The 13,209-nt window shown below is 39.3% G+C and overlaps 1 protein-coding gene across 1 annotated transcript; it reads right to left on the bottom strand.

Annotated features, from left to right (window-relative positions):
- Positions 1-1,612: 1,612 nt before the first annotated feature.
- LOC136238899 (uncharacterized) lies at positions 1,613-3,561 on the bottom strand. Its single transcript, XM_066029573.1, has 2 exons — positions 2,802-3,561; positions 1,613-2,145 (listed from the first exon to the last, which is right to left on the bottom strand). Exons 1-2 carry the CDS (start codon positions 3,559-3,561, stop codon positions 1,613-1,615), a joined length of 1,293 nt encoding a protein of 430 aa, XP_065885645.1.
- Between the last annotated feature and the right edge of the window lie 9,648 nt (positions 3,562-13,209).

The following is a 13,209-nucleotide window of genomic DNA, read 5'->3' as shown; positions in this document are numbered from 1 at the left end:
CCATCTGGGCACTATGGCCTCCCTGTGGGCTTGTTTCTTCCCATATTTAGAAGGTAACCAGACATGTGACAATGTTTGTAGGCAGGTGCTGATGTAGTCAACTTACCAAACTATGTAAACAAGTTTGTTTGTGGTAATTTGTACTGAGGTTTGCTGACCTACCATGGGTATTTGGTACTTTTGTTGAGGTAAATGGCAGTTACTTTAATACCAATGGCTTTTACATTAATACCATGATATTTAGTAATACTGTGATACTTTTTGTGGGAGGTATACCGTTTGCTATTTTTCAATACCGCCCAGAACTATTAGCCACTATGAAAAATACAGACGATTTTCATTACAAAGGGAAGCCATCACACGCTACCACCACATCGACACTTTTCGCTCTCAGCAAAGATGAATGGGACACACTGGTAAGTCCATGAAGAATGCATTGTACGTACTACAATATGCCAAAAGGCACCTCTCAGGCTGAAGTGACATCGACAGTGAAAAAATTAAGCCCGTAGCTTTAGCTGTTATCAAGTTAGGCTTGTCTGAAGGCATCAGCCAGTTACTCAGTCAGTCAGTAGAAAATTCCGTTGAATAAAATTTTTTTAAATTCCGTAGCAACTTGTTGAAAGTGTTTCGGGTTGATCTGAAAGCTTGTTTGAGCTTAGTTTTACCTAACCAATACTGCCTCATCATCGTCTGGGAAAATTAAGGTTTTTTTAGGTGGTGTTATTTCGTGGGCCACGCCTACTTTTTGTGGTCTCTACTATATATACACTACTATCGTAGTGTATGACATGTTGACTACTGGCTGTACCCATTTTCTTGTGGTATACTTCATGCTTTTTCTACCATTATGTTTCAAAGTATTGCTGGAATGATTGGTACATACAGGGCATGTTCCTACCTCTCTCTGTGATAAACTCTACATGTTATAGTATTGTTTTGAAGTGGCTATCTGTCTCAACTTCAGTTGAATACATTATCGGATAGGCCCGAGATAGAAGGATTAAACTTCACTTGTTAACATGCCATTAACAACAATTATCAGTTATCATCACGTGATCATTTTTTTGAAAAAGTTCTATATTTACAAAAAGGAAGTTGTAAAATTTCTTACACCCCCAGCTGTCGTTCACCAGCAAGTGAATCGCCAAAATCGCCTAACCTAAAATTATATACAAAATGAAAGTAAATGTCCTAATAAGTTTTGTTTACTCTACGGTTCAGTTCTCCCACCACTGCTACCTGTCGTCGTGGTCTCCTTGTAGTAGTTACTTCTTGAGTGGATGTGGTACTGTCATCAGCAGATGGTGGTGGTGACATCTCTTCAGTTTCACCAACTTTGATCCAGATGAAATGTTGGGTGCTTCTTCGCAGTAATTGAGGTTTGTTTTGCTCGTCAGTTGTTTTGATGATTGCGGCTCTAACCTTTCCATCATTCCCAGTTAACAGTTCTTGGACAATGGCAATCTTCCAAAAGAGCCGCTTGGTGGAATCATTTTTGAGCATCACAACATCTCCAACATTTATCCTTGGTCCATTGTGAGATTGCTGTTTGTCACTCTTATGTTCTCTAGGATTTGTTAGATACATCTTCCTCCAGATAGAGAGAAATCTATTCATTGTGTGTCTTTGCTGCTTGCTCTTCTTCACCCTTTAAAGCATCATGGGTACTTGTTACCTCATAAGCTTCACTATTGGGCTTTCTGGTGATTCTTCGGCCATAAAACAAGTGAGATGATGAAACGGAATAACTGACACCTTCCATGTCATCGTACACATAAGTTAGGGGTCTTGAGTTCACGATGGCCTCTACTTCAACTAGCACAGTGTTAAGCTGATCAAAGGTCAAGGTGCTTCTGCCAACAGCCTTTCTCAAACATCTTTTGACAAGTTGTACCATCCACTCCCAGAATTCCCCCCACCAGGGGGATCGTTCAACAATAAAATGCCAAGTAACACAGTGCCTGGTCAAATGTGAGGTAATCTCTCTTGAGCCTACGATGTCACGGATCTTCTTACTAGCAGATTTGAAAGTCTTCGCGTTATCCGACAAAAGTGTTGTAGGCAAGCCACGTCTACTCACAAATCGGGAAAAAGCAAGCAGGAATGGCTCAGCATTGAGATTGGGAACCAGCTCCAGATGCACTGCCGTAGTGGAAGCACAAGTGAATAAGCACACACAGAATCGGAGGCTTGACTTATGTAGAGTGGTCCAGCAAAGTCAACTCCTGTGCTCATAAAGGAGGATCATCAGACACTCGGCAAATCAGGCATGATGTTCACTGGGGGATAAGCACGACCATCCATCTTCTTACAAATAATATAGTGTCGTATGACATTCTTAACTGCCTGCCTTCCCCTCAATATCCAGAATTCTTCACAGATTGTTGCAAGAGTGTCATTGACTCTGCTGTGCTTTAGTCTGTGGTGAACATCAGGTATGAGTGATTTCACATAGTGGTGATTGTGAGGTAGAAGCATTGGATTCTTTGTTCCCAATGGGAGAGAGCTGTTGTTGAATCTACCCCTGCACCTGACAATTTGATGCTCATCAATGCACAGGCCGAACTGGTCAACCAAGAGAGGTTTAGGCGTTCTGTTTCTCTGTAAGTAACTTATCTCCCTCTGAAAATACTGATATTGGATACCCCTAATCCAGTGCCTTTCAGCAGCAGTAGTCTCCTCCACTAGGGAATCAGGGCAGGGGAGAGAGCCATCACTACTGTTTTGACACCGTTTTATAAATCACAGTGTAAAAGCAGTCACCACTAGAAGACGGTGCAGATTGCTGAACTGAGTACAATCAATCACATCAAACACTTTAACTAGACTACGTGCACCACTTGCAACATAGGTGGCCAGTGTATGGACCACTTCCGGAGGGCTTGATATGAATTCATCTTGGGCCACTTCACAAACATCGGTCACATCTGAGCAAGGCCATTTCTCTTTAGCTAGTTTAAGGAACAGAGGTCCTTCCCACCATGCTCTACTGCCCAACAACTTGGACCCTTTCACACCTCTGGATGGCATGTCAGCTGGATTTAGTGCTCCAGAGCAGTGGTGCCAATTCTCTTTGCTCGTCAATCGATGAATCTCGTTTATTCGGCTGCTAACATACTGTTTGCAGGGTTTATTACTACGAAGCCAACACAACACTAAAGTTGAGTCTGTCCACAAAAACATGTCCACAGGCTTTAAAGATGACAAACGGTCTCTAATTGTTGTAAAAAGTCGGGATAAGATAACAGCTGACAGTAATTCAAGCCGGGATATAGTTTGAACCTTCAGAGGTGACACTCTCATCTTTGATGCCAAGATCATTGATGTTACGCTGTTGTCAGAGTACATGACTTGTAAATACACCACGGCAGCATAAGCCTCAATTGAAGCATGTAGTTGAACAGTCACAGGGGTGGAATTTTCAGTGAAATAGCATCGGTCGATTCTGATCTCGTTTATCGTCTCAAGCTCCATGAGTATCAATCTCCACTGTCTTAGCAGGTCGTCCTGTAATAGCTCAACCCACTCCGCCTTCTCAACACACAATTTTCTAAACATTATCTTAAATTGGATAACAAAGGGACTGAGATGACCCAAGGGATCAAATATCTTTGCAGTTATCTTCAAGACTGATTGTTTACTGAGTAGAAGGCTGTTCGCATAATCGATGAGTTAGTCAAATTTAAACATCAATTGGTCTGTGTGGCTGTCCCAAATTATACCCAGGGGCTTTGAATGTTCTACTTCATCTACAGAATGTGGCAAGCCTGTACATGATTTGGAGTAAGACTCCTCTTCCTCACAAAGCAATTGTTGCAATCTTGGCACACTATCAGTACCTTGGAGCGCTGCTTCTTTCTCAGCAATCTTACTCAATCGTGACTTAGAATTAGAGTTCCACTTGCACAAATTTAACCCTGCTTCTTTCATGATGTACTTGGCATTCTGATACAATTCCATCCCTTGCTCTACAGTGGTAGTGCCAGTGATCAAATCATCCACATAAAGGCTGTCCTCTATTTGTTTCTTTGACATTTGCGCAAAGAGTTTTGTATGACTGCAGATGGTGTGATATAACTGCCCCTAAGATGGCTGGTGAAGATCTTAGCCCAAATACTAGCTTGGTGAATCTAAACTATGTAACATTACTTTGGGGGTTCAATGGATCCTCAAGCCACAGGAATCTGAAAACATCTTGGTCCAAACTGGAAATGCCCACCATGAGAAAAGCTTTCTCAATGTCTGCAGTGATAGCTATTGGGTGTGATCAGAACTTGATGAGGATGTTAAACAACTTTGGGATAAAATTTGGTCCAACTTTTAGACAGTCATTTAGTGAGTATTCATCCTTCCCTGCCTTGGCTTGAGCCATCATAGACGATGCGGAGTTTGGTAGTGCTGCCGTGCTGCCACACCACTCTATGTTGGGGTAAGTAATGAACCATGGCCCTTTGTGCGGAATTATATCTCGTCTGTGATTCTGGAACTCTCTCAATGATGCCCTTAGACAGTTGTTCCTGGAGAATGTGGTTATACTCTTTCAATGTTTGAGGGTCCTTTAACAAGCGGTGGTGCAGTGACCTCAGACAATTTAGACTCAGAATGTAACCATCAGAAAAATTCAAATTTCCTTCCCTCCATGGTAAGTTCACTTCATAGCGTTCACCAGTAAATGTTATGTTATCAAGAAATCTAATTGTTGGGCTGGAATATCTGTTATGCCAATCACTTTGACCTACCAAAATCTCTTCAGGGTATGTACAAGCTCATCATTTGCAGAAGCAATGCTACTGTCATCATAGGTTAGTAGAAGTAATGTTCTGATAGTCTACAGAATCCAAGGGCCTCCATAGCAGCCAGCCAAGTTTACTATTGATAGCAACAGGGCCGCGACCAGCCTGACGGACCTCACTACCCACAAAAAATCCAATAAAAATCTGACCCCACCAGTACATCAATTGAATCTCAAGTAGACCTGGAATTACGTATCTGCCAGTTCTAGACCCATTAAGTGAGTAAATTGGTGGAGATTTGAAACAAGGGGTAAAGCAGAACAAATGACAGGAAAGCTCAGAACAAGAATCTCAGCTTTGTCGGACGAACCTGGTTTGCATAAATACATCTTGAATAATTTACAATTCCTAGCCCTGTGTTGTGCATCCCCAAATGTGTTTAAATAAAGTCTCTCAGACTGGACAGGAGATAATCCCAGTTTGGAACAAAGGTTCTCTGTCACATAAGACCTTTGGCTGTCACAATCAAATAAGGCACGAACTAGCTCTTGTTGTGTACCAGTCTCATCAGAGGCAATGGTTCGTGCTGTTTGCAACAAAACGCCACCCTTGAACACTTGTGTATTGGTGGTATTACTTAAAGAGGTGGTCATAGTATCCTTATTACCAGTTGTCACGGTTTCATTAATTGACTGTGGTACAAATGGTTCAGCTTCAGCTGACAGGCTGTTGCAGATCGACTGGTGGTGTTGGTGATGACAATTGTGACAAGTTTTTGGGCTACAGCAGTCCCTAAGCCAGTGATTACTCTTTAAACAATTAAAGAACCGGCCATTCTTAAGCAATATGTCCTTACGAGCCTTAATGTCCTAACCTTGTCACAGGAGGCTGAATAGTGTTGCCCTTGACAATAAGCACATCGAATACTAGCACCCTGTGTGACAAATATACCAGTGTTTGGGGGGTGGCGTGCAGGAATAACATTAGGTTTGCCTTGGGTTTTGGCCCTCCAGCCATCACAAGCTTCTCTGGCTTCTACCTCTCATTTAATAACATCCATTAAATTGTCGATTTTCCACACCTCCTCTGTAGCCTCTCTAGCTACCCTCAGTTTCACGTTATCTGGAAGCTTAGACATGATTATTGTAATTAAAAGGCTACCATATTGGTCCGAGTTCACATTGAGAGCAGCCAACCTCCTTATATGTACATTAATCTGACCATAGACTGACCTGAGCATTTGGGATTTGTCTGTAGTACAATTAGGTATCTTGATGATCTCCATGTGTGCATCAATAATTTTCTGAGGCTTCCCAAATGGTTTCCTTAAAAGATCAATTGCTGATTCATAATTAGCTTTAGTGAGAGTAAACCCCTTGATTGAACGAGCGGCAGGGCCTTCCAACAGACTGTGCAAGTAGTTGAACTTATCCACAGTTGAAAGTTGAGTGTTACTGTGTATAGCAGAGTCATAAGAATCCCAGAATGATGTCCAGCGGGTAACGTCATCCTTAAATGTGGCAAGGTGAGCTTTGAGAGATGTGGCCTGGTGACAGTGGAAGAAGTCTCAGATGGATCCAAGATGATTCGTGTGGGATCAGTATTATTAGCTGGTCGCATAACAGATTCGAGTTTTGCCTTGTATTCAATTATTTTAGCTGCGATCACATCAGCTTCTTGTACCTCTCTTTCAATCTCGCCAAGTTCACAACACTTCATTACATCATTGTCTAATTCGGTTAACACCTTGGCTTTCACCTCCAGCTGTTGATGTACGATATTCAGCTTATGGCGGTGTTCTTCGTTCAGAGTCTTGGACTCTAACACTTCGTCGATTTCCTTCGTGAGTCTAGTAAGTGCTCCTCTATGTCCGGCTCTATAGGCCTTGTAACGGTTGTGGTTTGCTTCCTCGGTCATGACTCTCCAAGTGTCGAAGGCCTACAGTATTGAAACACACAAGCAAATAACTAGTCAATACATTGAGGGTTCTTGCCTTCTCGGGTACCATTTCCAAGTGCTATGCCACGGTACAACAGCGTTTAAGTGTGATTCGTTGCAGGAGGGTTTGCTTGAGTTCAGTTTGGCGTGTTTTCAGGTCCCACGTTGGGCGCCAGATGTTTCAAAGTGGCTATCTGTCTCAACTTCGGTCGAATACACTATCAGATTGGCCCGAGATAGAAGGATTAAACTTCACTTGTTAACACACCATTAACAACAATTATCTGTTATCATTACGTGATCATTTTTTTGAAAAAGTTTTATATTTACAGAAAGAAAGTTGTCAAGTTCCTTACAAATATATTTAAATCATTTGTAAATTCCTGTTACAGCAACTAGGCAGTTGCTGGTTTGTTGAAAACCTTGATAGTGAAGCTACAGGAATCTAAACTACTGCTTCAAATATTGATTCAACTTTCTAGACCAAAGCATAAGGGCATACCTTATTTCATTCACCACTATAGTCCCTCAAAGCAAACTCATACATTTTTCTTATTCCAAGATACTGACTGCTTTTACAGGTACCAAATTCGCTGTGAAGGTTCTTCAACAAACTTGTGGACATTTAGCACATGAATTTGTCTTTGCACTTCTTCTTTCTTGAGTTACGAAACAGTTTGTTCTTTGGCTGTTTTCTTAGGTGAAAAACACAGCTGCTTAACATGGATACTTCAAGTATGTGTATTATTGCCAATTATGATGTAACAGCTGTATGTGGTTACATGGTTGGCCCTTGAAATGCTTCAACAACCTACTAGCACCCTTAACCCTCTCACCGCCACAACCGCCATATGGCAGTTTCAGTTATAAATGCTCGTAGCATCACATTCTAAACACTCTGTAACTTCAGTTGAGCGTTTTAGTAGCCCCTGCACTTATCCTGTAGTGGGTACGCCCTTAAGTGAATGGGAACTGGGATAACCAGTCTCTCGCGCACTATTGCACAGTTAGATGATACAATCATGCACTTTCGGAACATTGATAACAAGCATTGTAGATGATTCTTTGATGTGATAATGGCACTACACAGAAATGGGATTATATAGGTTTGAGTGGTGTATTGCTACTTCTGTACACCTCAAACCAGTGACCTCGTGCTTATATGCACATACGCACTTGCTCAAATGCTGGAAAATCTGACTTAGAGATAATCGCTTCAACTGTAAACAGGTTAGTGATGTTTACTGTATAATTATGTGCATACATGGCCAGGTTCGCCAACTATTACCCTTTGGTTTCCCTAGCTCCCTAGGTTCAACTGTAGCACTATGGGATAATACATTTACATTCCCTAGGTTCCTGGTCATAGTGTTAGGGAGTCCCTAGGTTCAACTACAGAACTGTGAGATGATCCACCAGTTATTCCTACATCCCACAGTTACAGGCATCAATTCCTTAAGTCCCTAAGTTCAACCTTAGGATTGTCTCCAAGTTCAACTACAGGACTGTGGGATGATCCACCAGTTTGTTCCTACATCCCATAGTTGCATGCATCAATTCATTAACTCCCAAGTCCCAAAGTTCAACCTCAGGATTGTCCCCAAGTTCAACTACAGGACTGTGGGATGATCCACCAATTTGTTCCTACATCCCACAGTTGCAGGCATCAATTCATTAACTCCCAAGTCCCAAAGTTCAACCTCAGGATTGTCCCCAAGTTCAACTACAGGACTGTGGGATGATCCACCAGTTTGTTCCTACATCCCACAGTTGCATGCATCAATTCATTAACTCCCAAGTCCCAAAGTTCAACCTCAGGATTGTCCCCAAGTTCAACTACAGGACTGTGGGATGATCCACCAGTTTGTTCCTACATCCCACAGTTCCAGGCATCAATTCATTAACTCCCAAGTCCCAAAGTTCAACCTCAGGATTGTCCCCAAGTTCAACTACAGGACTAGGCTTGTGGGAATTATGCTCAAAATTTTCATCATTATTCTATTCCGAAATTCTTTTAAAAACTTATCATTATGCTTTTTATTATTCCCCAAAATACTCATTATTCCCAAAATTATTCCAAATTTTTGTAACTTTTTCTTCATTTTAGTAATTAAATTGTACAGCATGACTTTGAAACAATAAAAAGTACTAAATTCAGCTGTGTCAATTCATCTGAAAAGCTTTTTTTGCTAGCAAGATGCTTAGTTACTAGTAGTATGAGTAATAAATTATTCCGCACCGATCGTTCTATTAGAGTAAGTGACTGCTCTATTAGAGTATCTCGATCTTAATTTACTTTTATGCCAATTATGCTCTAAAACTGCATCAAAATGCTGGAATAATGCTTTATTCTATTACCCCATCATTATTCCCAAAATTATTCAGGCATAATTCCCGCATCCCTAAAGGACTGTGGGATGATCCGCCAGTTTGTTCCTACCTCCCACAGTTGCAGGCATCAATTCAATAACTCCCAAGTCCCAAAGTTCAACCTCAGGATTGTCCTCAAGTTCAACTACAGGACTGTGGGATGATCCACCAGTTTGTTCCTACATCCCACAGTTGCAGGCATCAATTCATTAACTCCCAAGTCCCAAAGTTCAACCTCAGGATTGTCCCCAAGTTCAACTACAGGACTGTGGGATGATCCACCAGTTTGTTCCTACCTCCCACAGTTGCAGGAATCAATTCATTAACTCCCAAGTCCCAAAGTTCAACCTCAGGATTGTCCTGGCCCTACCTGAATTCTATATGATTAGAAGTGGGTAATCGGTTGGATGAGCTTGTTAGTTCATAGGTCCCACCTCTGTTGGTAAATGATTTCACTGTACTTTCTTGCATTTTTCTTTTCTTTACAAACATATAGGTGGTGATGAAGGTGATGATAGCAGTAGTAGTGACTGATAGGAGGAAAGTGAGTGAACAAGATAAGGCAACAGCAGCTCCAGTGGATAGTGAATGTGAATCTGATGAGCATTTGTCTTGAGGAAAGAAAAACAGCAGCAACTAAATACATATATGTATGTACATACACATATTTGTGGGTACAAAATCAATATATTTGTATAATACACATAGAACATTAATATCTCCTAATTGTAATTTGGTAATTTGGTGGTACAGATCCAAAAGTACCGCTAAATGGAATGTTTCCTTAGGATAATTCCAAAAAAAATTTAGACTGCTTTTGATTTTTATGAAATTCAGCACAAGCTATCAAGAAACTTTCTCATTACAAATTTGGCTCATTTCATTAGGCCTGCATCAAGTATGTCGGCATATTAAATGAAAAGCATAATAGGCTGGAGTGCTATGCTAGCACAGTGTTAACATATGGTGGATATTTCAAACTATGAAGCTTAATTCCATGAAAATTGATTGATACTCCCTAACAGATCAGTCAGTGGAAACTGTAAACTGCAATAGAGCACTCAAGTACATTGTACATAGCTCCTTAGATCTAATAGAACAGTCACTTTGCAGTGAATTACTCTAATAGAGCATTCACTGATTAATGATTGTAAGAACCTAGGAGCATAATGCAAGCATAGTGGGAACACTGAAGAGAATAATTATTATATGAAATTTTTGGAAAGCATTATGGGCAAAATTTTGAGCATACTGTATTTGAGTAAGGCCTAATCTCCTTTTAACTTACTGTATGACCATTCAAAGATTTTGTAAAAATTCATCTATATCTCATAACTTTGCTTGTGATTACCATAGAAACATCTGATTTAGTAATATGCTTACTTAAAGGAAAAGGAAAGGTCAAACCCTTTTGATCTCAAATTTTAAAAACATATATTCCTAAATTACTTTATTTTTTTGCATACATGTTGCTTAATGCCCTTCATTCACCACTGTGAGTTTAAAGTTAGGACCAGTAGCAGATCACTGATGAGTCATAAGTGTTATAATAATGTGTACATGTAGCCTTGTACAGTAATCATTGCTTATTGTATGGTGCATGTAATGGTTAGCAATGCCAATTGCATAGTTATATAATACTATGTCACTATAGTTAATCGTAGGTTGTATTGTAACAAAATCTTACTACAGTAGTAACACAATACATATTCTGTTACTGAAAGTAATTTACCCCTTATCAACCTTGTGTATGGCTACTGATTATGATGCCTATTTTAATATAGTAGTGAATATTAACTATATGACATATATTATTACCTATGATCTGTACTCAAATTTTTTTTTTTTCTTGTATACTTGTTACACTAAAGTTACAAGTGTACCTTGCATATCTTTAGTCTTCATAGTCACTATGATAGGTATGCCATTACCAATTCTGCTTACAGTACGCACAGTGATGATGTACAAGGTGCTACTGGTCAATCCAATGAATGTATGTAATGTATCATTGATCATCCTTATTGTACCATGAGATGGTGATATTGTAAAGTTATATATCACAGATGTACATGATGGATTGAATGATGATAGAGAAACAGTAATTGTGCTGACATTAGAATCGACCATTAATACTCTAGGTGGATCATATACATCTGTAAAGGAAGACACAACATAAAGACTATCACTGTGTCAATTCTGACCTCCATTGGCTATTTATGCATATTAAGTATTAAACGTGGCATCACATTCACCATATAGTGAGTTGTATATATTTGTCCATATGTTCACAAATATCTACATGTCTCATGAGAACTACAATAGGGATTGCATAATGTGCTACTACAGTACTTTGTGTATGTAAAGGTTACTATGTTGAAATTTTGTGAAAGACTGTAATGTCTGCATTGCCAACTACAATGGAACCTCTCTATATATTACAAACATTTTGGGACCAAAAATTTTCAGCCACTTTTTGCTGTAATATAGAGGTTTGCCTCTTTCAGAGGTAAAAATGTATTAAGTAGATCTGTTGGGACCTAAATATCTGTCCTTAATATGGAGGTTTTTTCTATTGTGTCCTTAATTCGGAGAGTTTTTAAAGAGAGGTTCCGCTGTAGGTTTCATATGCACTGACACATGTACTTGCTTTTGTAGCTTACCTCTATGTCAGTCACACCATAGATAATAGATGGGGGTGTCTATTATCTATGGTCACACACAACATTCCTAATGATAAGAAAATTTATTCTAGAGGTGCTTATCATGATTATCATTTTGAAACATTGCTGAGGAGTCAGGTGTGCAAGCAGTTAATAAGAAATGACTAAAGAATGATACCAAGCTTATTATTGTTTTTGTATGAATACATGCTCCAACTATCAATTACTGAAATAGCAAAGTGGCCATTATGCTTCGTTTTCATCTATGTTCAGCCCATTATACATTACAAATGAAAAACACTATAAGGACCTCTGCAGTTACAATGGAAAACTCCTAAATCCCTGATACAAATTTAGGGGAGGTGCTACCATGAATCAACTCCTTGCACTGTCAGCAAAGATAAATGGGACACAAAAGAGGACACAGGTAAGTCCATGAAGCATGAATTGTTTGTACTTTACTACAGTAAAGACTGTGTAGTCCTAAGAGTTTGTATATTTGATAGTAATGAACAACAGAGATCTTGTATATTTGGTGTTGATAAATTAACACAGATACATTGTAAATCTATAAGGTATATACCTTATGCTGCGCAAACATGATTGCTATTAGGTTTTTTTTGTAACTAACTGTATTGCATGAGCTAAGTATTAGAATTAAGGCACCAGTTGATAAGTGATATTAGTTGTTTATATTAATGACAGACCTGTAGTTGATAATATATACATACTTACATACGACAATCAGATGACTACACCTTACTTACCAACTAGTGTAATAGTTCCCACTTTGCTCTGAATGATGGTATGATCATCTAATTGAAAACTACACTGATATGATGACTGGTTGTAAGTTTTATCCACTGCCAATAGTGGACCAATTGACAAATAGCTGTTATTACTGGTGTTCTCTGCATTGTACAAATCAGCTGCCCAGTATAATTTATCACCAAACTTATTATTGATATCAGTTGTATTTCTAGTTACATCACTGATAACAGAACCATCCTCAGCTCTACTAATAATCCTCCAGTGTGGTTGTGTAGTAAAAGGAGCTCCAGTAAACCCACAAGGCATTTGCATATATAAGTTTTGTGTGTTATCATTAAAACATCCTGTAATATTTATTTAGTAGGATCTTTGGTAATCATCAAAGCTATAAAATTCATTTCACTTTATTAAAGCTCCATACTGTATATTACTTTGACACACATGTGCAGGCCACTCTAATTGGTTTTTATATTTCTAGTCATTTGAAATTCGGAATTTAGCAACAAATGAAATGACTGCTCAATCAGAGTATTTATGCATTTCCGACTGTTCTATTAAAATATATCGATCTGTTCTGTGCACCATGCCCATTTCTTGTGAGTTTTTACTGATAAATGCTAGTAAAATACAAATTATGACACTTAAACACATAGATTTCAGGGGTGTATGAACTGGTCTGGCTGGTCTGGTTTTGGCCGGACCACTTTTCACTGCTTTTTTTTAAAATGCATTCA

Source organism: Dysidea avara, chromosome 1 (assembly GCF_963678975.1).
Source record: "Dysidea avara chromosome 1, odDysAvar1.4, whole genome shotgun sequence".
Classification (NCBI taxonomy): domain Eukaryota; kingdom Metazoa; phylum Porifera; class Demospongiae; order Dictyoceratida; family Dysideidae; genus Dysidea; species Dysidea avara.
This window is presented reverse-complemented; position numbering and strand designations above follow the sequence as displayed.

What these genes read in the sequence shown, in the direction of transcription:
- LOC136238899 (XM_066029573.1), bottom strand. Translation starts at nt 3,561, where the DNA reads ATGTTTAGAAAATTGTGTGTTGAGAAGGCGGAGTGGGTTGAGCTATTA. An exon ending in AGTGTTTGATGTGATTGATT is followed by an intron (nt 2,146 to 2,801) that starts GTACTCAGTTCA and finishes CCACTACGGCAG; the next exon opens with TGCATCTGGAGCTGGTTCCC.